Source organism: Coffea arabica, chromosome 9e, assembly GCF_036785885.1.
Source record: "Coffea arabica cultivar ET-39 chromosome 9e, Coffea Arabica ET-39 HiFi, whole genome shotgun sequence".
NCBI classification, from domain to species: domain Eukaryota; kingdom Viridiplantae; phylum Streptophyta; class Magnoliopsida; order Gentianales; family Rubiaceae; genus Coffea; species Coffea arabica.
In genome coordinates, this window is record NC_092327.1 from 36,106,445 (window position 1) to 36,132,738 (window position 26,294).

The 26,294-nt window shown below is 34.3% G+C and overlaps 2 protein-coding genes across 2 annotated transcripts; both read left to right on the plus strand.

Moving 5' to 3' along the window:
- The first annotated feature begins 446 nt into the window (after positions 1-446).
- On the plus strand, positions 447-3,898 carry LOC113709445 (uncharacterized). Its single transcript, XM_027232207.2, has 5 exons — positions 447-1,358; positions 1,538-1,595; positions 1,703-1,786; positions 1,907-2,042; positions 2,822-3,898. Exons 1-5 carry the CDS (start codon positions 647-649, stop codon positions 3,107-3,109), a joined length of 1,278 nt encoding a protein of 425 aa, XP_027088008.1. The 5' UTR covers positions 447-646; the 3' UTR covers positions 3,110-3,898.
- A 12,407-nt stretch (positions 3,899-16,305) lies between these two features.
- On the plus strand, positions 16,306-19,924 carry LOC113709609 (galactan beta-1,4-galactosyltransferase GALS3-like). Its single transcript, XM_027232407.2, has 2 exons — positions 16,306-17,896; positions 19,316-19,924. Exons 1-2 carry the CDS (start codon positions 16,620-16,622, stop codon positions 19,659-19,661), a joined length of 1,623 nt encoding a protein of 540 aa, XP_027088208.2. The 5' UTR covers positions 16,306-16,619; the 3' UTR covers positions 19,662-19,924.
- Positions 19,925-26,294: the final 6,370 nt, after the last annotated feature.

Genomic DNA, 26,294 nt, shown 5'->3' on the forward strand with positions numbered 1-26,294 from the left:
ACTCGAGCATGTACTACTAGTGCCTAGACTAATCACAGTCAGACGTTTTCTTTTTTAAGCAGGCGAGAAGCGATTTAAGAAATGAAGAGGGAATTGAACTAAAAAATTTTTAGTTTCTGTGACTATAATCTTAACCATTAGATTAAAAGCTCCTCGCAGCAAGAAGTAAACACTGTTTAAAGACAACAAAACAATTCTTCATCATTCATTCTAAAATCCAAAGAAAAAATAAAGAAAACTCTTGCTTAGAGAATTATATGGTACACATACATATTTGCATCTGCATAAATAATAGAATATTGTAAACCTGCAGAATCAGTAAGGATTGTGTCACTGTCACCCTCGTGGTGTAGTTAAACAAAAGATAGTGCCCCTCACAAGAGGGTGTATGGCAGACCCCAACTCCCCCATGTTACCACTTACCCAAACCTGTCCCCACCTTTCCCTTTTATAAACCCCCGCCACCTTCTCAAACCCTTCCTTCCTTAACTCCCTCAGCCCTCCCAGCTTGATCATTTCTTGATCCTTTTCTTGTATGATCATCATCTAATCCAATAATTGTCTTTAGTTTTCATCCCTCCCATTATATAAATACTGCTCATCTTTCATAAGGGCTTGATCAAAATTAGAAAACAAGTCCAGAAAAATGTGTTCCTCCAAGTCTAAACCACAAGGGAGCAACAGCCATGAAATTAGTCCTACATTATCCCACATCAATGGCAGGCCAGTCCTTCAACCAAACTGCAATCGTACCCCTCTTTTAGAAAGGCGTAATTCCCTAAAGAAATCCTCCAGAAACTCTTTTAATGCCCCATTGCCATCATCAGCACCAGCACCAGCACCAGCAGCAGCTAGTAGTACTATAACTACTAGTACTGGTGGAAATAGTAGTCCTAGAATCAGGGCTTCGGTGACTACCACCCCTCCTGCGTCTCCTCAGCTAAAATCCCCGCGACAACCGGCGACTAAGAGAGGAAATGATCCTAATGGATTGAACTCAAGTGTTGAGAAAATTGTGACACCAAGAAGCATGACAAAATCTTCCGTAACTTCAATGAAGAAATCCAAGAAATCTAGTAACGGAGGTGGAGGACATGTGACAAATTCTGCTGAGAATTCGTCATCTTCCTCATTGAAGTACTCCTCCTCCCTCATAGTTGAGGCTCCAGGAAGCATTGCAGCAGCAAGGAGGGAGCATGTTGCTATCATGCAAGTTCAAAGGAAAATGAAAATTGCTCATTATGGTAGAACAAAGTCAGCCAAGTATGAAGGGAAAGTAATTCCTCTTGATCCTTCAGCTATTACTGCTACCACAGTCAAAGAGGAAAAGAAATGCAACTTTATTACATCAAATTCAGGTATGTATATTACAGAAATTATATTTCAATTTTTAAAGGGAATTCTTTTTCAAGAAATAGTAGAAACCTTGATCAGTTTCTTTCAGTTTTTTTTTTTAGGATTGAGGTTTAAATTTATTGCATGGAGTTGATAAAAGTAGCTCATTTTGTCTTCTTTGTTATGTGTTTGTGCTATGTAGACCCTATATATGTTGCTTACCATGATGAAGAATGGGGCGTACCCGTGCATGATGACAAGTAAGTTGTACCTTCCTTCACGCAGACACACACAAATTCACGCAACTAGTATATTAATAATCCAAATATGCCATATTTATGACTAATTGATTTTTAATATGTTACAGGCTGCTCTTTGAACTTCTAATATTAACTGGTGCTCAAGTTGGATCAGACTGGACAACCGTCTTGAAGAAGAGGCAAGATTTCAGGTGGGGTTTTTGCCTTCTTTGTCAGAAACACGCCAATTAATTTTCTGACTTAACGAAGTGACAAAACATAAAAAGTCCACGTTATGTGTAGTGAGTTGTGTTATTCTGTTCTTTTCTCAGGGATGCTTTTTCAGGGTTTGATGCAGAAATTGTGGCAAAATTTACTGAGAAAAAGATTACTTCAATATGTACTGATTATGGCATAGAATTAAGCCAGGTCAGAGGAGCTGTCGACAATGCTAGCAGAATTCTGGAGGTAGCATAAAATACTAATATGTTGAAGTTAATCTGATATGATTATTGTTTATCAGTAGTATTAGCTTTTGAACTGTCTTTTCCGTTCACTTTCTTTCATGCGATTCCTAGCATTGATCCTATTTCATGTGTGCTAATTCTTATATTTTGTTTGGATCGCCACTTTTTTTTCAAAAAAAATTTATATTTTTTATGAACTTATTTTTTAATTAACTTTTTATTTCACAAACACTTACGTTACAATACATTTTTTTACAAAAAATTCTAAAAAATAGAAATCCAAATGTGCTCTTACTATTGCTTTTCTTGACATGTTACGGCCAATCATTTGTAGTTTGGAATATTATTGGATCCACTTATTTAGAATAACCATGTGGAACCACATGCTACAGAACATGAAGGATGGGATATAATGATTCTTGCAGCACTGAAACCAAGAAACAAACATTTACAAAACTTTAAAATAGTTGCGCTTAAAATTCAACCTTTTCACGTACAATAAATTATACTTTTTCTACAATAATCTCCAAGAGTTTAGGCGAAGATGCCTCCTTAGCCCAAAACAAAAACTTGCAAAAGTTTTCTATATACTCGTTTCATTTATTATCAGGTGCATACAAGCATTTAATGCAAATCGTGTTTTACTGAAATAGAGAGCCTGCTTCCACACAAAATGCCTGGATAGAGAGCCTATTTCTTTCCTAATTATGTGGTGGATGTCATACTGAGCCTGGATTTATTACCTAATAACTCAATTGCTGCTGTTCTAATTTGTAACAGATCAAGAAGGAATTCGGTTCATTTGACAAGTATCTATGGTCATTTGTGAATCACAAACCAATTTCTACACAGCATAAATCATGCCTCAAGATCCCTGTGAAGACCTCAAAATCAGAGTCCATCAGCAAAGCCACGGTGAGGAGGGGATTCAGATATGTTGGCCCTACAGTTATACACTCCTTCATGCAGGCAGCTGGACTTACAAATGACCATTTGATCACCTGCCCAAGACACCTTCAATGTCTAGCATTGGCCTCTCAGGGTCCTGCAGCGGCACCTGCCCTATAATTAATCACAGCTAGTTAAGCAGTAATTATACCAACAAAAAGTCATGATGATTTTAGACAGAAGTTGATTGTCTAACTATACATAGGACCCTTTTAATTTTTGTCTAGTTGTGTGAAGTGATTTGAGATGTCTTTCTATAAGAGAGTTTGGTCATTTAATAGGCTATATATATATGGTGCTCGATAGAATCATGGTTTAGGATGATTATGATGATGAAATAATTGTAATATGAAGGAGGAAGGAATAAAGAAGGGCTGCATTGTGGTGGGGGCTCAGGAAGCATGTGCATGGTGGGCAGGCAAATGGGAAATGGAAAAGGGCATGTGTCGTCTTGTTTGGTGCATATGGCTTTCATATCCTCGGTGACCACCAAATTATGGATTGCATTATTCAGCTTGCTTTTTCAGCAGCCTGCTAAGGGCAGCAACTTCAGAGCAAGAATTTCTGGGGCCAGCCCTTCATCTCCTTTTCTGCCTTGATTCGGATAACAATCATTTTATCTGCTTCTGCTAGATGAAGCCATCTGAAAACAAAAGGAAGAAGAAAGCAAAAACAGATAGCTGATATTTGTGTTGCTATCTATATAAGTTTCTGACACATAGGCTACTGTTTGCAAATCTGTATCATACTTTAGTGTGAAGTTTCTTGAGTGGTTGTCTTTTTTTCCCTTATTATTTTCTTGATGAACTTTTCTCTCTTCTTATGAGATTGACAATGTGGATCGGTAGGCTTGTTTGCTCTTTGGATGTGTATCACTTTTCCATGAATATTAGAAGCATAAGTTAAGTATCTTCTGCATGTGCTCTCAGCCTTTTTTTTTTTAATTTGTTCTAACCACAATTTCTTCTTTGCATATTCACCACATGCACGTGATGACTTTTGGGCATAACTTTAACAACAATCAACTGACATATGAAAGGGAATTAGTCGATTGCTTATGGAATCATGTTAATTGGTGGCACAAATTTAAAGTACTTCACTTTTTCTCAATTTGCAAGCATCTTATAATTGGATTTTCATTTAGTTTGAACCTTTGAAGTTTCCTGAAGGAAGGAGGATAATGCTTAAAGACTAGGGGTGTGGAAAGGAAAAAAGATTATTACTTGATGGAATTAGGAACAAATGTCACTTTGGTTTCTGTGATTTTATTTGGTGGCTCTAAGAACTTAACAGATATAATTTTGTTTGTGCAAGAGGAATAATGGAACTAGTCCTCGTGCGACTCGTATACTCCAAAAATGACATATCAACTATAAAAACCCTTTGTAGGTTTCCTCAGTAGTAGAAGTAAAAGTTGGTTAGATTACACTAGATATACCGTTACGATTAAAAAAAAAAAAAAAAAACCCTTTGTCTCTTGAGGGAATTTTACGACTTTTATAGTGTCGTGTTAGCAAGTAGCAACTTCTGCCCGAACCCATGAACTGGCCCAATTGAAATCACGGATTCTAAATGATCAATCAAAACGACTCCCTCGGTCCCATTGAAAGTGTCACACTTTTCATTTGGAATGTTCCAAAACATTTGTCATGTTAGAAAAGTCAAAGTATCTTTTAATCTCTCTTTTCAATATAACTATTCCTTCTAATCATATGCATGTTACCATTCAAATTTAAATTTTGAATTTGTAAGGATAAAATTGAAAAGAAAAGTACAAACATCACAATCAAATAACTATTTTTAAAAAGCTAAAATTTTCAAATATGACTAAATAATTGGACGAAAGGAATGATGAATAGCTCGTGAGTCTAGATTCTTATGTCATTCATTTCCTTCCCACATTTTCGATGTGGAACATTATTAGTTGGAGCCTCGTAGCACGAATTGGCCCAACTCCAATATTGACCTGGATTTTCAATTTTGGTTTCGTATTGCACCACCTTTTTCCGAGATGAGCAATATTTCTGCAGCCAATAATGAATCGGTTTGCCCCAAAAAAATATTTGTAAACCTTAAAACGATTATATCCCAGTCAGGCCACATGAAATGTGTAAAATATGGTGGCGCTGCCGCACAAATCTTACATTGGAAGTAGAAAACTCGTTTCTGGGGCACAAATCTTCTATTTCACCAAATTGAAGATGACGACTGTTTGTGGCAGAAAAGATTCTATTTTTTTTTTTTTTTTCAAACTAACAGTAACGAGCTCCTCAAGTTCACGAGAGCTTAGTTCAAAAGATAACAGGAGCAAACCCTCCTGTTTCTGGGGCTTGAGGGAAGCCCAAGCAAAGTAGGATCTCTAGGCTGCTCAACTTTACACTTGGTATTTAGTAGTAGAATTCTTACAGCTTCGTAGCAAAAATGAAATGCTATACTCAGCAGGTGAAGTTTCGAAAATGGCATTTTGCCACTAAAAAAATTCCATCTGTAAAAAGCAGATGACATTTTACATCCTGTGATTTCACTTCATCTGAACGGCTCCACAAATTCTGATCTAGAAGGCTTACCAATTTACGTTAACTAGACTGGTAATTGATGCAACTCAAAATCAAGCAACTACTTTAGGTGAGAGATGTTTCTGCTCAACTGCACGCGGTGTAGCTAGGAATTTCATTTTCAGTTGGGAAATATTTTTGGTGAGTAGGTTGAGCTGTGATGATTAAGTCAGGAGTTTTGCCCATGCACATAATTTTTCTTTTCCTTTTTTTTCTTTTCAAGTCATTTGGAGTTCAAAGCCGAATTAAACAACCCGTCTAATTGGGTATCACTAGACCTGGCAATTGGGCGGGTTGGGCGGTTTTGGGCGGGTTGATATTGGGTTTTTATTTAAATGGGTTATACCCAACCCGCCCAACTTTAAATTGGGTTACTTTTGGGTTGGGTCACATTGGGTCATCTCAAACCCATGACCCAAATATGACCCAATATATTAATTAATAGATTTTGATACATAAACTTTTTCACATACATTTTAACACACAAAAAGATTTTTTTCACACATAAATGTATTTTCACACATACAAACACACACTCACTTCTTAAGTTCCTTGGAAACACATCATAAATAGAATAATATTTTATATTGATCGTATTGTGAATTTTAGATGATAAATTATACATTTAAATAGATTAGTTAAAAAAATTGTTTACGTTGTACTTTTTTAATACTACTAATTGAAGTTCGATGGAATTAGTTCCCCCCCCCTCCCCCCTCTTTCTTCTATAATCAACAAAGTTTTCAAAACTTAACTTCTCTAATTCTTTTCATTCTTCAAACATGTTATATCAGAATTCTGTTAAGCAAAGAATCACTTGGTAGATTAGCACTTGCATTTGAATTAGCCACCACCATCAATTCCAAGCAGCGTCAACGAAACAATGAAGATTTTAATTCATGGCTATATTTTAAAAGAAAACGAAACATTTTCGTATTCATAGTAGGATCCAAACTTCCAATTCCACATAAACATGTGATTTAGTAAATAAAGTGTTACAAGAATATAGGTGGCAAGGGAAGTGTAGGCTATTTACTAAAAGCAGTTTAAGAAAAATATATAGGTGGATCAACTAAATAAAGTTGATTACGTGCTGAAAATTTGGTCCCATAACCAACTATTATTTTCTCTACTAGGCATAGGGTGAAGTTGTTTGATCTTAATTACATGTTTCTAATTTTGATTTCTTCATTCTGAATTTACATTACAACCACAATTCAAAGAACTTGTAGAATGTGATTTTTTGATGGAAAATTTTTATATTTTCCGTGAACACATTTTTCAATTACCTTTTTACCTCACATACACCAAATTGTTACAGTATATATATATATTTTTTACAAAAACTCCTAAAAATAGCAATCCAAACAAGGTCTTATTTTTCTTTAATATCTAAATTGGAAATAAAATGTGTATGTGCTTTCATTATGCCCATCCAGCCACACAAAAAGTCAATCCTAGAAGTTGCCTCTCATTTCTAATTTCAACATGTTATTTTGTTGTAGGACTTCTTGTAGTTTTTTTTTTATTTCAAAAACACTTTCAAAAATGCCTAATCCATATGGAGCCTATGTGTTTTCATTTTTCATAAACAAGAGAAGCTTCAACAACCCATAGTATAACTATAAAATTCTTTTTATTTCAAATTTCTTTTTTATTTTAAATAAAAATTTAAAAACATGATTGAAAATATATATATATATATATATGAGAATTTTGAATACAAATTAATTAATGAATTATTAACACATGTCCAAATGTAAATAGTTGGGCATATGTGTATTAAATATTGTATTTATTATTTTGAATTACTTTTAAACAAGTTGGGTATTGGGTACCCAAATAAAAAACCCAACCCGCCCAATGAATAAGTTGGGTTGTTCTTACCCAACCCAATAAAACCCATAACCCAATTGACCCAACCCATCCCTTAAAATTAATGGGCGGGTTGGGCAGGTTGTTGGGTTTTGGGCTTTTTTGCCAGCTCTAGGTATCACAAAGAAGGCTTTCTGTGATCATATACGATAATAGAAGCTTTCCCAAACCTTTCTTCCTTCCTTCCTCTCCATTCTCTAATTCATCCTTGTCTTGTGAGATTCAGAGAGGAGGCATAGTTGCAGCTTAACAGGTAACATCATAAGAAGGATCAACCTAGAAGTAAAGTACCCCTGGATCCAGGTTTAACTGTTTAGGTTAGATTTAACTAGCACAAAAATTGGCAATGAAATGCAGTTTAGTTGGTAAGACGCTTCACCTGTAATCGATAGGTCACGGGTTCGATTCATTAAGGGGAGTAAGTCGGTCATGGGTGCGATTCATTAAGGGAAATTAGTCAACAACATGCAATTTAGTTGATAAGATGTTTCACCTGCAACAAATAGGTCATGGAGGTAAGTGAGAAATTATTATTAATTCTTAAAAAAAAATCTGGTACAAAAATTGACTCAGGCCAAAATGACTCGAATTTGCCCCTTCGGTACAGACTAAGTTGTGGTGTCAATGATCTACCATCAACCTGCCTTAAAAACAGGTTGAAACCATACAATTTTTGGACCTTTCAACAACTCACAAGGCCCAGAGCTACTGTCCAATCCACCTACCTCGAGCAATCTTTTCCGAACTCGTGACCCAGTTGAAGCCCAGGTCTACAAATTTTTCAATTTGACTGTTCTGAGCACTACATACTTGCCCAGCCCAGCCCAACAAGAGATTGGAAATTGTTGAAAATAAAATATCTTAGAACTTTTTTTTTTTATGGAAAGAAGGTATTTTAGAGACTCCAAAATTTAGAGATCCTGGGTTTTAATCTCTTTCCCATTTCTTAAATTTCACTTTTTTTCCTTGCTGAAATAATTTTTTAAAAAGGGTATTTAAAAATCAAAATTTTAACTGTGATGTACCCCACTTACACTTGCATCATTAGCTTAAAAAAGGTAGGGGATCCAACATTTACTGAAAATAAAATATCATAGAGAAAATAACCAACCTAATAACAAAAGAAAACTAAAAGGATACACAAACACAAAGAAAGAAGAGCCGCTTAGAATGCATGTTTGTGAGCATAATAATATTCAAGCTTCAATAAACTCCCCCTGTCCTCTCTCCGCTTCTTGAGTTCCACCTCTTCCAAATTAAAAAAAAAGTTAAAAAAAAAAACTCACAAACTATCTGCAAAACTTGTTTCAACAAATTATTGATGCAAAGCGTTGATGCATTTAGCAATTCCTTATGTTCCAAATTCCCCTTTTTCTCTGTTTTTCTTAACAAAAGTTTGTCTCCATTGTAGCAACATTTACAAAAAATACCGATACCATTGAAGGTCTTCCATACTTCCTTCATTTTTTTTTTGCACAAAATCATGATCTAGGCAATTTGTAAATGTGCACTAAAAACCACAATAATCGGGCGATATTTCTCATTTTTCTTTACAAACAAGGCCTATTCTAAGTTCTGTATTTCAAAAAAAAAAAAAAAAATCACATTGATTCCTCAGTATAGTCCTTTTTTTTTTTCCTTTCGAAAGCATATTTATTTTTTCCCTTTTTTCCCTAAAAAGATCAATAATACTACTCATTTACTTATTTTTTCATGACTCAAATCCGTGATCTCACAGTTATAAATGAAACGTAGTCCTTTTTTTTCCCTTTCGAAAGCATATTATTTTTTTTTCCTTTTTTCCCTAAAAAGATCAATAATACTACTAATTTACTTATTTTTTCACGACTCAAATCCGTGATCTCACAGTTATAAATGAAACGTCTTACTTATCGTCGTGATCAAGCAGACTATATTGATTCCTAAGTACAGTTCTGATTTTTTTTTTAATTTTATGCCCACATTAATCAATAGGTGGTGACAAGCTTGCAATGAATGAGGATGATATGAATCATTAAAGAATTGCTTGTATTATGCGACAGTGATAAAAAGAAATTGACCGTTGTCCCCTCCCCGTTAGGTTAGGCACTCAGGTCTTCAAAGTTCAAACAATTAACTGTGAAAAAGATTATTATAACGGCCGTGGTTGCTACGGAACCCATGTGAAAGTGGTTCCCACTTCATTCTAATGAGTCAAAGAGTGGGCCCCCTCTTCTTTCCACCTGCTACAACAGTTTTTGGGCGCGTGGTCTCTATGATTGCCTTATTAAAATGAAATTAAGTTTTCATTGTTATCATTATTGAAATTCAAGAACATGTTAATAATGCATCTTTTTTTGTGGAAATATTTATATTGATTTGTTAGTTGGTGCACAATAATTTTGCTTCATTTTGGATTGAGGAATATTTGGGAAAAAAAGATTGTTGAAAATTTAAAATGAGAAAATGTGTTTAAAATTTTCCCAAAAATATTTTTTTTTTTTTCAAAAAGGTGTTTAGTAAGTACCATTTTTGTGGATTCAAAGATTAATTGCACAACGTATATGGGTTTTTGACCCCTTTTTAAAGGTAAAAATGGCTTTTAACACTTTGCTCTCGTAATTCTTTTTATTGATGTGAATCCATTTGAATTGTTACTTTATGGAGTTTTTATTAAAAAAAAATGTATTGTATCTATTTAATGTATGTGAGATAAAAAAAATAATTGATAAATATATTCATGAAAAATGTAAAAAAAAAAATTAAAAAATAACTATCTAAAGAATTCTGGTAATTTGCCTTGTTTGGATTGCGATTTTCTTTCGGAAAATTACGTCGTTTTCCGTGATCACATTTTCCTATTACCTTTTTCCCTCACATACACCAAATCGCTACAGTAATTTTCCCATGAAAAATCATGGAAAATGCAATCCAACGGTGTTATTTAAACAAATTGTATTCCCAATACCGTCCAACTTTTACTCAAAAGAAACAAGAAAATAAAGTAAAAGTAATTTGATCTCTAATCCATTTTATAACGTTGGCAAAAAAAATTTTTGTTGTTGTTTTCCAATTCACTTGTGCGAGAAGATAAGAAACGATTGATCACAAGCTAATGCAAAAATCTTCTATCAATTCAGTCATCATAACACCTCCAATACCATCAAAACAAAAAAAAAGTAAGAATAAGGATTTTTTTTATATCTATGCTAAATAAGCAGCAATGTTGTCACGCCACTTGGGGCAATGGTATACAGAACAAGAAACACAGGACAATAGTAATAATAATGTCATTACTTTCTGTTCCGTTCATTTATTGTACTTTGAGCTTCCGAGTTTGTACAAAATTCTCTGCTTTCGTGCCACATTGCAGCAAAGGAGAGGTGCCCAATTTGCCAAGAGTGGAATCTGAAATTCCGCCCAAATTTGTGGAAGGAAAACAAATGCTCACCATCAAGACTTCAATAATGCAGAAGAAATGAAAGAATACTAGGCAAGACGGCAGACTTCAATTGTTTTTGTTTTTCCACTGTTCAATTCGCAAGGATTTTGGATTATATTCCTGTTTGCTTATACTCCCTCCACTCTGTTGAAATCGTTATGCTTTTAATTTTAAGATATTTGGCTTTGTTTGGATTGTCGGTTTCCGTCGAAAAATTACGTCGTTTTCCGTGATCACATTTACCTATTACCTTTTTCCCTCACATACATCAAATCGTTACAGTAATTTTTTCATGAAAAATCACGGAAAATGCAATCCAAACACTATATCTTATCAAAATTCAATTTTTGCACGCATGTTATGGATCAAACTATGATAATGTATACGGTGTCAGTGTATATAAGATTTACTCTAATGAAAATTACTTTTTATCTCTTTTTCTAATATTGTCCTAAACTTTTATCTATATTGTGTACTAAATTCAAATTTGATATTTAAAATTTTAAGAATAATTTTGAAAATAAATTCACTAACAATACTATCAAGCCATTATTTTTTATAAATTTGGTATCTCGGAATGTAACGGATAATTTGAGACAGAGAGAACTTAACTTAGATGAGCCTTCACATTTTACTTCAATGTAAGGTTATGATTGTTGGAACTTAGAAATATGCTCACTTTTAACTTCTAGTGATGAAGAACACCCAAGATTCTGTCATATCTCTTGGAATTTGCAAAAGATAAAATGTGAATAGAACTTAAACATTTTAATTAGAAATAAAGTTAGTGTTAATATGTATTAATGCATGTACTGTTTTTTGGATAGATCATGTATAATTATCTTTGTGGCACTAATGATGGTCCTTTGGAAGGGATTTTAAAGGGTGAACTTTGGGTGATGTGATTTTTGGGTATAATATTAACACAGAAAAAGTATTTTTAAGTTAATGCAATTTAATAGGTAGTGAACATGTGAACTTAACTTGGGTTTCCTAGAGCTTTTAATTATAACTATTCATTCATAAATTGATCTCGTCATAAAGTCTTTACTTGATAGCTTTTATCAAACCTTCATTTACCTTTGGTCTTAATCCTATGATTAAAGTGTGACTAAGATGTATTTTATCCCATCAATTCCTATCATTAACCATCTTAGGATAACATGTATTGACTATCAAATCCAAATCCAAACTTTTTTTCAATTTAATAAAATATAAAAATTTTATGATATATAAGACCACGTTATATTATGGTAAATCGGTCCTACCAAAACAAAAAATAAAAATATTGTGGTAAAACTCTAACATTCTTTAGTGAAAACTTAAGTTTAATAATTATTTTCTTTTCTTTCTCGATGAGTTTAGAATTTGATCAATATACAATCCCCGACTTCAATATTAACATTGGCGCAGAATATTCAATAAAAGTAAGTATGTCAAGCTATCCTTATTTTTTTTTTGAAAGAAAATATTCAATCGACACAAAATGCCTCCAAAATATTTTATAATTTTGTTTGATGGCTTTCAAAGTTTAAAATTTGCTTCCAATCTAAAAGAGAATATTGGCGAACATTATTAATTTTTGGCCAATGTTAAACGTATTTCACTTTGTTATAATGGCACTCTTACTAATATTATTCATCGTATAGTTTTTATTTATTAGACTATATGATAAAAAAATACGATAAAATTGTGTTTGGATAGGAGATTATTTAAAATATTATTTGAAATAATTACTGTAGCACTTTTTGTGATATGATGTATGTGAGATAAAAAGATAATTGAAAAGATAAAAAATATATTGAAAATTATATTTGTGATGTAAGCAAATCATTTTTATCCATTATTTGACTATCCAAACACTTAAAAAAAGTGAGGTGCAATTAACATTTATTAGTTAGTGGAAAGGTCTCATTTATTATTAACATTTATCAAAGATTTCCGTAGTCAAAATTTCAATACACGGAATTTGTTAGTGGAAAGGTCTCATTCTTTTATGCAAATTTATTATGAGGACGGCGGCGTAATTTGCATATTTGGTGGGTCGCCGGTATCTGCGGTCTCCACCGACGGTCAGGTCATGTAAGCAGATGAAAGGAGGGTAGAATGGGAAATATAAAAGGCCAACACAGCTCACAGCTGGAGACTGCGGTGTGGGAGACTGGGACTGGGATGGGTAGGCAGCGGACAGGCGTCTCCTCAACAATTCAACCTATGAAGACTTTTCTGCCACACATTTTCCCACGCGTCCCTTCCTAGCAAGCCTATCTATTTGCTTTTGCACTGCGGTCCCTGATCCTCCTCCTTATTACTCTCTCGCACTTCACTCTTTATTATTCTGTATTTGTCTGCTATTATAGTTCTTGTTATTACTAATAGAAGTCTCGTAATTTTTGGTACGAGTTAAAAGAATTTTGGATCCTTTAATTTCTTAATAAAGAAAACATTTTCTTTTGTTTTAGGCCAAAAAAGACTTTTAATATGAGTAAATGTGCGTTTGATAAAATTGAAACATGAAATATGAAATATGAATTCATTAAGTTATTGTATTGTTAAATATTAAATCTAATACATTTGAGGGTGCAAATCACATTCAATGATAAGTGAATAGTTTATCACTTAATTTTTTGTGCATGTTTTGTCTAGGAATTTTAGTGTCATTTAATTAATTCAAATATTTAATTTTTAGGTATCAAAAGATCTGAATATTTTAAAATCTGAATCTATTAAATTCAAGTGCCGAATTGAATTATGAAACAAACCCTAAATATCCTAACAACAATTCGCTATATGCATAAGACTGACTTCCAACTTAAGTGCATATGCTGAAAACAAGTCTAAATAGATTACTACAAGTATAATAGAAGGATGCATCAGGCTTAAGCCATGCTAGAGCAGATGTTTCACTTATTTTCTCATGAAAAAAGGAATGACATTGTTCGATGTATATATTAATGGAGGCTAGCTCATTTATAACATTAACTTTACAAATTTTGTGTTATTAGTTAGAAAAAGACTATTTGAGTCTATTTGATTCATCCAATGCTTATGTAATTAAGATCGAATCACTAGTTATGTAGCTAGTAATTTAGGTTCACTTTAATTGTGATATTGATAACTTTTGACTTAAGAAAAAAAGAAATATTTCTTAGTTATAAAAGAAAAATTTACTATTTTTTTTTATAAGTGAAAGGTTTTTAATCCAAAATTTTCGACATACAACCCCCCTTTCCACCGTATCATCCAACCCTTTCTTCCCCTCTCGCTACTATTTGTTACGTATTTCATGTACTCCAAAAAAGTAAAGGCACAAAGTGCTTCTGTGTCGTTGCTCGTAGTAACCTTATTCTTGTTAGATATGAATGGCACTTTTTTCATAGAAACATCTAACTACCAAACTCATGTAATAAAACTCATGTAATAAAAAGCTTTTTGATTTTATGCGTTTCGAAATTGAGTAGCTTGATATACATACACATAATAAAAAAGAACAGAAAATTTACACAAAATTGAGCTAAAATGAATGCAACATACATATGAACATCAATAGCCTTTTAAAAATTTTAACTTGGTTTTCATCGATTATCATTGGTATGAAGTTTACAAACGTTTTTCATTTAAGTTCAGCTAATGGAAGAGAAGAAAAATACTTCTCAAGTAATTTTCACAAACTTGGCTCTACATTTTTTGTTTTGAAAACAATCAAATTACAACTAGTTTTGTGGCACACACTTTTCATATCTTTTGGAATTGGAGATCTATTCAATGATACAATTTTGCTTCTAAGTTACCTTACATCTACACCAATTCTTTAAAAATCCATGGGTGGCAATGAAAAGCTAGAAAGAAACATAATTGCAAAGACAACCATACACATGATTAGAAAAAAAAAATCAAAGAAGTAGATGCCAAACATCTTATACCAACCAGTCCAAATTATATGCCTAGACTATGGGGACCACAAAAACAAAAATTAAACTAGCAATTATATAAGGGATAATTTCAGATACCTCCCATGAGGTTTCTAACCGTCTCACTCTCTTCCTTTGTGGTTTCAAAAATATCACAAACCTCCCCTGTCAGAATTTATGTTCCATTTCTTACATCATCATGGCCAAAAAGACTTAAATACCCTCACAAGTCAGCTAATATTTTGTGATTATCAGAACAAATACATTCCAACTCACCTAATTATTTTTTTCTATGTTATATTTAATCTCCTTTTTACATGTATACATAGTCAAATAATTAACACCTAACATGATGTACATTTTTTTAACACCTAATCATTCCAAATTTATGCATACTATTACACTACCTTTTATAGATATACACAGTCAAGTAACTAACATCTAATATAATGTATATATTTGTAAACTGATTGTACCTCATAGATCACCCCGTGTAAGGTGTTTATAGGCAAATTAGTATTAGTCATATAGATAAAATTACATACACATTGCAGCTTGTAAGGAGATGCACAAGTGGATCAAAGTACTAATAACCATTCCAAATGAATTCATATCATTGCACTATGCATATTGCTGCGATGACTAATTGCAATATGCATGTGAACAAATAACTACATGTTCAATAATTTCTATGCATCGTACTTGATCGATAACACGGTGTACATTATTTCAACCAAATTATACATTCACTAAGTATTTATATACATGCTACTTATTGAAGTAAACTACCTCTCTACTAAATATTTAATGCACTCTCATAAGCACTAATAGTTGATTTAATATGCAATTGGAACAAATAACCATTTAGTAAAAGTTTTTGATATAATATTATTGATGAATAACATATTGTATATGAAATTATCCCTTTTTTCTAATTTATTTTTAATTTTTATTAGTTTTCATTATTTCACTAATATAACTTGTACACTTACCTCAGGGGCATTTATGGAAACAAAATTTCCTCTCTTTCATGAAAACACTTTTTTATGTTCACTTTTGACATCATGGGCTGATTTTGTTACAAAATCCTAAACCTCATGGGAGGTTTGTAATATTTTTGGAATCATAGGGAAGGAGAATGAGATTGTTAGAAACCTCAAGGGAGGTTTCTGAAATTATCCCATTATATAAAACTAAAAACAAAAGCACAGCCTTAAATTAATCATAGAGGAGAGCAGACACAGCCTTTTCCCATCCCCAGTAAAAGCAAAACCTTTGTCCAATTTATTTATTCAATTTAATTTTTCTCATTTCTTAGTCCCTTCCTTTATGGAAAATTACAGGACAGAACAGCACAGCATGGACAATCAATGAAACTCTTCATATCCCCACTTCCCTTTCCTACACACTTCATGATGCCTTGCACCTTGCCTCATTCACTCACCCCACCCCTCCCATAATGCCATGCCTCTCCAGATTCCCTATGCAAAATACACAAAGCTGATTGCCCAGCACTTGTAAGCACAAAACTGAGAGAGAGTCAGAAAAGACAGCAGATTACAGAAGAGAGACAGAGAAAGGAGAGAAGAATTTTGTTGTCTTCTCAACTTCCTTTCCCTCGCCCCAGTGTGTGTTCTGTGTGTGTTTGTGTTAGGGCCTTAAAAAGGCTCAAACACACAAGAACATTCAAGAAGCAAAAAGGGTAAAAAAAAAACACACACACACAGTGGCACACACTGACATAATACTGCATTTTCCACTTTCTTATCCATCCATCAATCTAGAAAGAAAGTATTAGTGTGGAGTCGTGACTCTTGAGCCGCAACTGACCAATACTACTGCTACAACAAGTTGAGGAAAAAAAGAAAATGAGTACTGAGAAAGAGAAGGAGAAAGAGAGGAAAATGTTTGTTGGGGTGGTTTGGAATTGTGCTGCTGAGCTCAAATATCTCCTCACTGCTCTTCTCTTCCTTTGCTCTTTGGTCACCATTCTTCAGTTCCTTCCTACTCGTTTCTCCCTCTCGGCTTCAGATCTCCGACCTTGTCTCTCCTCTCCCACTGCTCCCACCACCGTCACAGCCACCGCCACCACCGCTACTGTTTCTTTATCAGAAGACAGGAATAATACTACCAACGCCACGACCACCGCTACTGCCCCTGCTGCGGCAGATGCGCCCACAGATGTCATACTACTCCCGCAACCAGCACCTCCAGCGATGGAGAAAGACCAAGTTCTTGAAAATGGGATTATCAAGAGAGCTTTTAACCCGTTCGGCTCTGCTGCATACAACTTCATTCTCATGTCGGCGTACAGAGGCGGCCCCAACACTTTTGCCGTCATGGGTTTGGCCTCGAAGCCTCTCCATGTTTTCGGCAAGCCTTCATATCAATGCCAGTGGGTTCCATTTGGCGGCAGTGGAGCCGAGGAAAATGTTGAGAATCAAGAACCCATTGTCACTGACGGCCAGAAAATCCTTACTGATTGGGGATACGGCCGGGTTTACACGGTTGTCGTAGTGAATTGCACCTTTTCAGCTCCGGTTATTGGTGGTGGTAGCGGGGGTGGAAAGCTGCTCCTCCACGCAGCCACCAACGGCGGTGGGGATACCAATTTTAATCTGACAGATACTATAGAGGCATTAACTGAATCAGGTGAAGATTTGAAGAATTTCAACCAAGTCTACAGTGCAAAGCCCAAGTATGACTATTTGTATTGTGGGTCATCTTTATTTGGGAATTTGAGTCCGCAGAGAGTGAGGGAGTGGTTAGCTTACCATATCAGGCTATTTGGTGGGAAATCCCATTTTGTTATGCATGATGCAGGGGGCGTTCATCCAGGGGTGATGGAAGTATTGAGGCCTTGGATGGAAAAGGGATACGTGACTTTGCATGATATCAGGGAACAAGAGAGATTTGATGGCTACTATCATAATCAGTTTTTAGTTGTGAATGATTGCCTGCATAGGCATAGATATATGGCTAAGTGGATGTTTTTCTTTGATGTGGATGAGTTCCTTTTTGTTCCCAAGAAGAGTACTCTCAAAACTGTCATGGATTCGTTTTCGGAGTATACTCAGTTCACCATCGAGCAGATGCCCATGTCCAACAAGCTTTGTCTAGCTGAGGATGCTGGTAAATCTTACAGGTATGCCAACTTTTGGAATTTTAATTTTATTTCATTCTATTTTTGTGTTGAGGTTCTAATTGACGAGATGAAAATGCTGGCATTTGATTGAACATGGCCTTTTCGTGCTGTAAAGGGAAAGACAATTCCACTGTCTAGCATAAATTGGCTAATAAATAATTCTTTGAATGAAAAGATGTGCTTGCTTTTATACTTTTAGTTGCTATGTAAGATAGTAGTTGATAGTAATAGTAGTGTTTACATGCCAGTCCGAATGTTGTTGTTTGCCAGTGTTTGATGTAGTCCTTTGCTAAAGTTGTGGGGTATGCTTGAATTAATAGCATGTCATGTGATCATGGTGCTGAGAGAATATGCTGTTATTCTTCTTCATCCCAATACAGAAGAATCATTCCAATGCATCATGGTGTTTCTCATCACTTTCCAGTTTTTTTGAGGTAGATGTTGAAATCGGTGGCAGAGGCTATCAACTTCTCTGCACTAGCTGCTTTTTTTTTAATTAGATTATGGCATCAGTCCTTACTTTTTACTACTACTGGTGGCTGTAACTGCTGCTTAGTGCATTATTGTTGTGTTGCTGGCTTTGTTGCATTAGTAATACATTTTTTGTTGATTTTGGATCCTGTAACATCAGTAATGGCAATGTTTTTGGAGCTATTAGCCTGTGCATTGCCATTCTTTAGATTCTTGTCCTGTATTCATCTCAATATGGGCCAAATGGAAGTGGGGTTAGTTAGACCTTCTTGTGATGCAAACTTGTCTTGTCCTAAATGCAAGTTTTGAATATGAGGTTCTCCTAAATGGTCGCCATATTTAGGTAAGTAATTCTGTTTCTATATGGTCACTAGGAAAATCTCATCATAAAACTAATTGTTATTGCTTTCATTTGAGAGTGCAAGTTCAACCATTTTTTTTTTTACCACCCCTCCCACCCCTCTCCGTGCCCTTCGTGCCTCCAACTAATAGGTACATGGTTGAAACTCTAAACCTGACGGTGAGTAGAACTCTAAGAGCCCTCCCCTGACTACTGAACGGACTTCAGTGGTTCGTGTAAGTTCAAATTGTAATAACTGAGTCGTACGAACACTCAATAGTTTCCTGTGAACTTTTTGTTTGATGTCCATGTCGATGTGAGAGGTGGAAACGCTTGTCCAAGGTGCATTAATTGAATGTCAACACGTTTGATTAGTTGATGTCACGTTTTACCAATCTTATAATTGTGAGCTTCAACCTTAATATGTAGCTAACCTTGACCAACACTGTACATTTGATGTTGAACGTTATACTATCAATTGTATAAAAAACAGTTTAGAATAGTACAACTGTGCAAGGAATCAAGCCAAATCTGAAAACGAGTAAATTTGCTGGAAACAGCTTTGATAAATTGTGTCTTTATTATTCAATGCCTGATTTTGATTCCAGGAAATGGGGATTTGAGAAGTTGGTGTACAAGGATGTGAAAAGGGGAATAAGGAGAGATCGCAAATATGTCGTGCAACCGCGTAATGTGTTTGCAACAGGGGTTCACATGTCGCAGAACACGGTGGGGAAGACAACCCACAAGACAGAAGGGCGGATCATGTATTTCCATTATCACGGGACCATCGCCGACCGCCGAGAACCATGCCGGAGATCGGTCAACACCACAGATATCACCATTGACGGTATTCCTTATTCCTTGGATACTTCCATGAGGATTGTTGCCGGTTTTGTGAAAAGATTCGAGCTCAAGATGATTGGTTCTGTTTTACAAAGAACACGGCAATGATATATTATATATATGGGTCAATAGAGGCATTTTCCTTCCCACATTGTATGATCTATTTATTTTTTTGGTCCCATTTTAGTTGGAGTTCTTTTACTGTATGATAGTTTTCTCTTCTTTTTTTTTTTTTTTTTTGAAAATAAACTATAGAGCTGCATATAGATTTAAGGAGGAGGAGGCCTGTATATGTTTTGGTATAGAAGACGATTTGGTTAAAAGGGGTTTGTATTCTTTTTGTCTTTATTTATTCATCCATCCTTGATTAATTTGCCTAATTATTTCTTCTTTGCCTAAATTTTATTGTCGGTAATGAGGGACCACTTTTGTCACCCCCTTTGTCCTTTGGCTTTCAACATTTATGGTCCAACCAAAATTCGGCTTGAAAATAAGTAAAAGAATTTTCTGGTAGATCATGTTTAAATGGGTAGAATTCATTTTTTTTTTTTTGGGGATTAGTAAATAGGTAGGAATTCATGTTTCTCCATTTTATTTGTTTAGCGCATGACTATTAGTATTTTGTTTTAAGATTCTCGTTTAAATTGGTACCATGAAAAGATGAGGGATATATATATATTTTGTTTTGAACGTTATTTTTAGGAGTTTTTTATAAAAAAATATATATTATAATGATTTGATATATATGAAATAAAAAAATGATTGAAAAAATTATGTTGATCGGGACGGAGAGTTATGAACGAGTATTTGAGAGTAGTTTATATGAATGGAAAAATATAGCAAGTCCAAATAACGTAGTGTACTCGCTACGCTATAAATCTTAAAGTCATAAATCTTTTCCTTTTTGACAAGTCAAAAATGTGCGTGACAGATAGGAGGGCCCTTATACATTTTTAGCAATAATTAAAGGTCCAAGAAGAAAAGAACCTAAAGAAAGAGAAACATGGTGCTTGTCTTTGTGGTCCTTTTCCCTTCTTTCCAGCTTCCCTGTGGAGTGGAGTGCCATAAAAATCAAGAAGAATCAAACACGAGAGCCCTCCTTAAAATGGGCTTAAAGCATAGCATTGTTGGCATGGTGAGCTGGTCTTCTGAAATTGAATCCCATGATTAAAAAATTTGCCAGTGGTGTTAGATATCTAAAACTGCCTGTTGTTATCCTTTCCTGATTTTGCTTAAAGAGAATTCCATAAATCTGTGCTTGGAAGCAAATCAATTAAAGATAGTTCTTGACACCATAAATTTCATGTGGTTACTTTATGATCTTGGATCTTTGTAAAAGGCCAATAAGTGCAGTTTAACCAAATATATCTAGTAATTACAAAAGTTCGGATGGATTCGATTTCGATCATTATCACGAATTAGGGCGTGTTTTCGATATCATAAATCGCTTATAAAAATTTTTACAGATGAATACAATCCTCACATCGACAGTGAGGTTTGAACACACGACTTTTTATAAAAAAAAATCCATTCTTATCAATTGAATCAACTTGTGTTCAACCAGGCATTTAGGCACGAAGGAACCAAATGTGGCTGGGAAATTAAATGGGATGAAATTTATTTTGTGTCAAGGTTAGAGTTGGCATGGGGCTGTTGTGTTCGTTTAGATCTTGAGATGCATCGCATTATCTGTGTCGGTAGAAGTGACAATGACCTTTTTCTTTCCCTAACTCTCAAAAAACTGAAAGATTGTTCGGGAAGAGAAAGATGAGGTCTCAATGCGGCGGCTGTGCCTTTCCATGCACAGCGCTGTTTTACCGGCCATCCAGACCGACATAACAGCGCTTGTTCGCTAGTGATATCGCTTTCCCCATTTTACTTCTCGATTGCCATGCCAGCGGCTGGATTCTAGAATAAACAATTTCATACTATTATAAACCTTGACACCAAAAACGATTAAATTTTCTTTTTGGATTGTATGTCGGGAGTTCGAACCCTATTTATAGTGAAAAAAATGTAAATGAGGTGCCAGAAGAGCCAAAAAGGTTCCTCTCCCATAAATTAGGTTATAAAAGTATTATCATTACCGTAAAAAAAATACTATTACAAAAATTATATAGTTGTATAGGAACTTAAAAAAGGTTTTAACTCAAATATATGTTGATATAATTGTGAAAAATGCCTGCACTAGCTCCAAATGGCATCCAAATTTCCTGAATCGAAACTTTGGAGATGTTCAATTTTCAGTTATCATCGGACCAGAACCTCAACGTTGTCCATTTTTTTTTTATTTCAACTTTTCTTTCCACACGAATTCGAGACCTACATGTCGGTAGAAAGAGAAAGTTCCTGGATTGTACGTTAATTGATTAGGCTAAGGTGTGCTATTATTAGGAAAAAAAGAACAGGGAAGAAAAAAAAAACAAAAGGGCTAAGGTGTGCACCAAGAGTACGTACGTAATTTGGGTTTATCTGGTGCAATGCCAAGTGCATCATTACACGTTACAGGATGATAATCCATACGTGTGTTTTGAAACAGGAGATGCAAAGATGGCATTAATATAGCTGTAAACGTGTTTCCGAATTAGTCACCGAATTTGAGAAATTTCGTTCAGTTCTGTCATAACAAATGTTCAGTTCTATACATAGTACATTGTTGAATTGGACGTATCCACGTTCTGCGTTCATAATCAACCTATCGTTTTCCTTTGTCAAAATCTTTCGACCAGTGATGTGCAATTTCGTTCAAGTAACGGGTTAAGAACTACGAAAAAAAGAGAGAAGAAAATGGTCCCGAGAGCAAACTTCGTTGGCGGGTGTCCAGTGGGTCTCCAATTCTCCGGAGCCAGAACTCCAGAACCGTAACCAGTTGATTTTGTTCTAATCCAGAAGAGTTGCAGTTGAACTGGGCAGGGCAAAAAAGCATTGAATTAAATGATGGTCCCGGATTGATCTCATGGCTTCAATATATGGGTGTTTGAGGCTCGTGTCTTTACTGAACATGCTCCCAAGGGCAGAAAACAGCTACTGAATTTCAGCAGGAATGTACAGCTCCAAGATGTAAATTTTGACATAAATGCTTGTGGAGATCGAATTTCAGTTTACCTGCTGTATTCTATCTATGGCATTGGTAGGAGAATAGTTCAAGAACGGTTTGATAGAAATGATGAGAAGCCAGATAGGGTACTCGTTACCGACAATGGTACTAATGATCATGATACTTGGTGGTGACAATTATGACAATGATTTTTTTGGTTTTTTAAAGAATTATGACAATCACGTTGAACAAAGAGAAAATCACTCTTTGTACCTTTTTTCCCCCTCAAGATGCCATTGAAATAGGAAATATTATAGGATAGTATCAATGGATCTGTATTCCCTCTAATCCCCTATACACAGTCTAGTTGGGTTTTTTCCTATCCTATGGAATAAGATACTATAAATATTGCTGACGGACCAAAAAAAAAAAAAGGTAAATATTAATGTCAAGGTTTTTTTTTTTTAGTGATACAACTTATGGTAAAAGGAAAAACTAGAAAAAAAAATTTGCATGCATGGCTTAATGCAGGCGATTTAAAGCTCGACGAGGAAAGAAAAGGGAAGTTACTCGGTTAATAATATGTGACTTTATTTTTGGGGGTTATATCTCACGTGATGGTCTTGCCAGTTGCAAAATTGGCTAAATTGGCTAAAAGGGTCAAAAATTGAGTTCGAGAGCTATAAAAGTGTTTGCTTAACAGTTGAGAGGTTAAAAGTCGCTCTACTTGAAAGTTCGAGAGCCATCTTTATTCCAATTGACCTCTTGAGGTATAAAAATTACTAATCTATTAAGCTTAACTTACTATTTTAGATAGGAAACTTACTTCCATATTTTTAGGTGTTATCCTATTTAGGTGGATGGATCCAACAAGTAATCAAATGGTCGCTAAAAATGTAACAACCTGTTACACTAGGTAAAAACTGTTTCGTTATCATAATTATCGTTATTACAGCATTATCCATCTCACGTGATGGTCTTGCCAGTTGCAAAATCGGCTAAATTGGCTAAAAGGGTCAAAAATTGAGTTCGAGAGCTATAAAAGTGTTTACTTAACAGTTGAGAGGTTAAAAGTCGCTCTACTTGAAAGATCGAGAGCCATCTAGATTTTTTGCCCATGAAATAATTGTCATGGCTTGTGACCATTTTAATGATAATTCGAAGGAGAACTTGGAAAAAATTGCATGCATTGGACGCTGCTAGCTATACAAAGCTCCATTATAAAGGAAAAGGAAAAAATATTACAGCTCAAGAGTCAAGACTGACCTAGAAAATGGCCAAGACAAATATTCGTGATTTTTAACTTTGTTTTTGATTTTGTACTGTTGGCCTTTAGATGCATGCTTAATTATTAATTATAAATACAATAATTTTAATCATAATTTCATACTTAGTGACGGAAAATACATCAAACATGCAATAAAGTAATGCCATTTTTTTCTAGGGAAAAGAAGATGAGAAAAATCTACAGAGAGAGAGATACGGCCGTCCTAATATGGACCTTGACCGAGGTCTACCATACTTATTAGTCTTAATGATGCCTAGCATCAAATGTAATTAGAAAAATATGAGAATCAATAATGCTGTCCAGATTATCATGCAAATGTTAAAAATTTCGTCCAGCCCACCACGATTTTTTAGGCTGTAATTAAAGATCTTTTATGCTGTTTTTAGATATGATTAAAAATTTCACAAGACAGCTCATGTGAACATGTGGAGAAGAATGAATGTGCCTCAATCCCGTGAAACAGCAGATAACAGTTTGTTTGGTGGGCTAGGTAAAGTATCTATGGTGTTATTAAATTGAAGGTTCTTCTCCATTCTTCTTCTCTTTTTCTTCTTCTTTTTGTGTGTTAGTATAATTTTTTAATGAAGGGAATAAATTAGTGTTAATGTTACCATTGTTTAATCAGCTTTAGCACTTTAATCATGGGCTGAAGAATTTTCTTTTCTTTTTCTTTTTCTTTTTCTTTTTCTCTTTTTGGGGTTTTTATCCTCTTTCCTTTTTCTTTGGAAGCATAGTCATAGACTGATAAAAACAAAAAGAGACCGGAAAGAAAAATCATGATCGGCCCTTCTTTTTCTTTTTTTGTTTTTTTTGCCCTTTAGGCTCATCTTCTTCTTGTTCTTCTTCTTTTTGTCTTCATCTCTTCTGCCTTTTAAATTATTTTATCAATGCCTCCAGCTATGAGCATTGGATACGTTCAACTTTCTTTTTTTAACCGTCTTATCTTTTTTATTTTTTAACCTCCATCTCTTTTTCCCTTCGTATACATTGTTAAACAAAATATTATCACATTCATTAGCCAAAATGGTCTGACTAATTAATAAGATTTCGATCCGATTCATTCATTACCAATTGGTTGGTTTTAAGATGAAAGGCCAAGCTTTTTTAAACATGGTATTAGAATTGATTGGTTTTAAGATGAAAGTCCAAACTTTTTAAAACATGGCATTAATTAGGACTAGCCATATATCTTCGCTCATTTACAAATGACTCAAATTCTTGGAAAAATATCAGAAACCTCCCCTGACGTTTCTCTTAATATTACATGGCGCCCTTAAAGTTTTAAAAATATTATTTACCTCCCTTACTTTTGTTATTTGTGTAACAAAACTTTTAAAAATCCTAAACTACCCTTTCAATTGCTAAATAAAAATATTCCTAAACCACTTTGTTCACTTTAAGAAAACCATCACTTAAAAAACAATCCCTTGTAGTACTACCACATCATAATGTTATACCCCATAAAAATATAAATTTAAAAATAAAAAAGATATTTGAAAAGAAATACACTTGCACCAATTGAACTGTATATGCTCAAAACCGATTTCTTATGAACTATTTTTTTCCAACATCTGCTCATTGCCTAAACCATTAAATTGTACCAATCATTATAAAAATCCACTCAAAATAAGCAAATAAATCATTACCCACTTTATCACAATTACAAAAAATAAAAGGTAAATAAAATTCAATTTATTATAATTTACAAATAAAATATTGCATAGTCATCCAAAAAATGAGTAAGAGAGAATGATGGAGAAAAGGGAAAGAGAAGAAAGTGACTTTGATTTCTTTTTTTTAAAAAAAATTTTGACATCCATTTATTTGATATGTGAATTATGTATCAAGTTAGGGTTAATATAGTCTTTTTACATTTATCAGGGGAGGTAAGTGATATTTCAAAAATCTCAGGAGTGCCAAGTGATATTAGGAGAAATCTCAAGGGAGGTTTCTGATATTATCCCCAAATTCTTCTGTGCATCGGGCTTGATTGGGGATAATACCAAATGAAATTTTTGCATGCAGTCCTAAATTAAGTTGCATGTACCAGGGTAGTCTAATTACAAGTTTAGATCATATATGTCGGTTAAATTTTGTAAAATTCAACGGTATAATGAGTTAAAGAATTTATGAAAAAAAAGAAGAAGAAGAATGCAGAAACAAGTTGAAATGAGCAGAACAGGACGTTCTCTTCATTCTTTTGTTGAATCTCTATGCAGTATTCAAGGTGACTTTCCCGAAAAAGAACAATCAGAACAAATGGTGGGTGCTTTAGGTAGAGAAGAATGCTGGCACCTGCTGAATATAAGCTGGATATTTTGCTGTAATTTCCATTCTGCAAATAAGCAAAAAATTCGAGATTTCAAAAAAAAGTATTGATTTTGTTTTCCGAATTTAAGAAGGAGATCCATTTTCT

Excerpts from the sequence above, each read along its gene's own strand:
- LOC113709445 (XM_027232207.2), top strand. The coding sequence starts at position 647 with ATGTGTTCCTCCAAGTCTAAACCACAAGGGAGCAACAGCCATGAAATT. Across the intron at positions 1,596-1,702 it reads GTACCCGTGCATGATGACAA|GCTGCTCTTTGAACTTCTAA; the intron begins GTAAGTTGTACC and ends AATATGTTACAG. Across the intron at positions 2,043-2,821 it reads ATGCTAGCAGAATTCTGGAG|ATCAAGAAGGAATTCGGTTC; the intron begins GTAGCATAAAAT and ends AATTTGTAACAG.
- LOC113709609 (XM_027232407.2), top strand. The coding sequence starts at position 16,620 with ATGAGTACTGAGAAAGAGAAGGAGAAAGAGAGGAAAATGTTTGTTGGG. Across the intron at positions 17,897-19,315 it reads GATGCTGGTAAATCTTACAG|GAAATGGGGATTTGAGAAGT; the intron begins GTATGCCAACTT and ends TTTTGATTCCAG.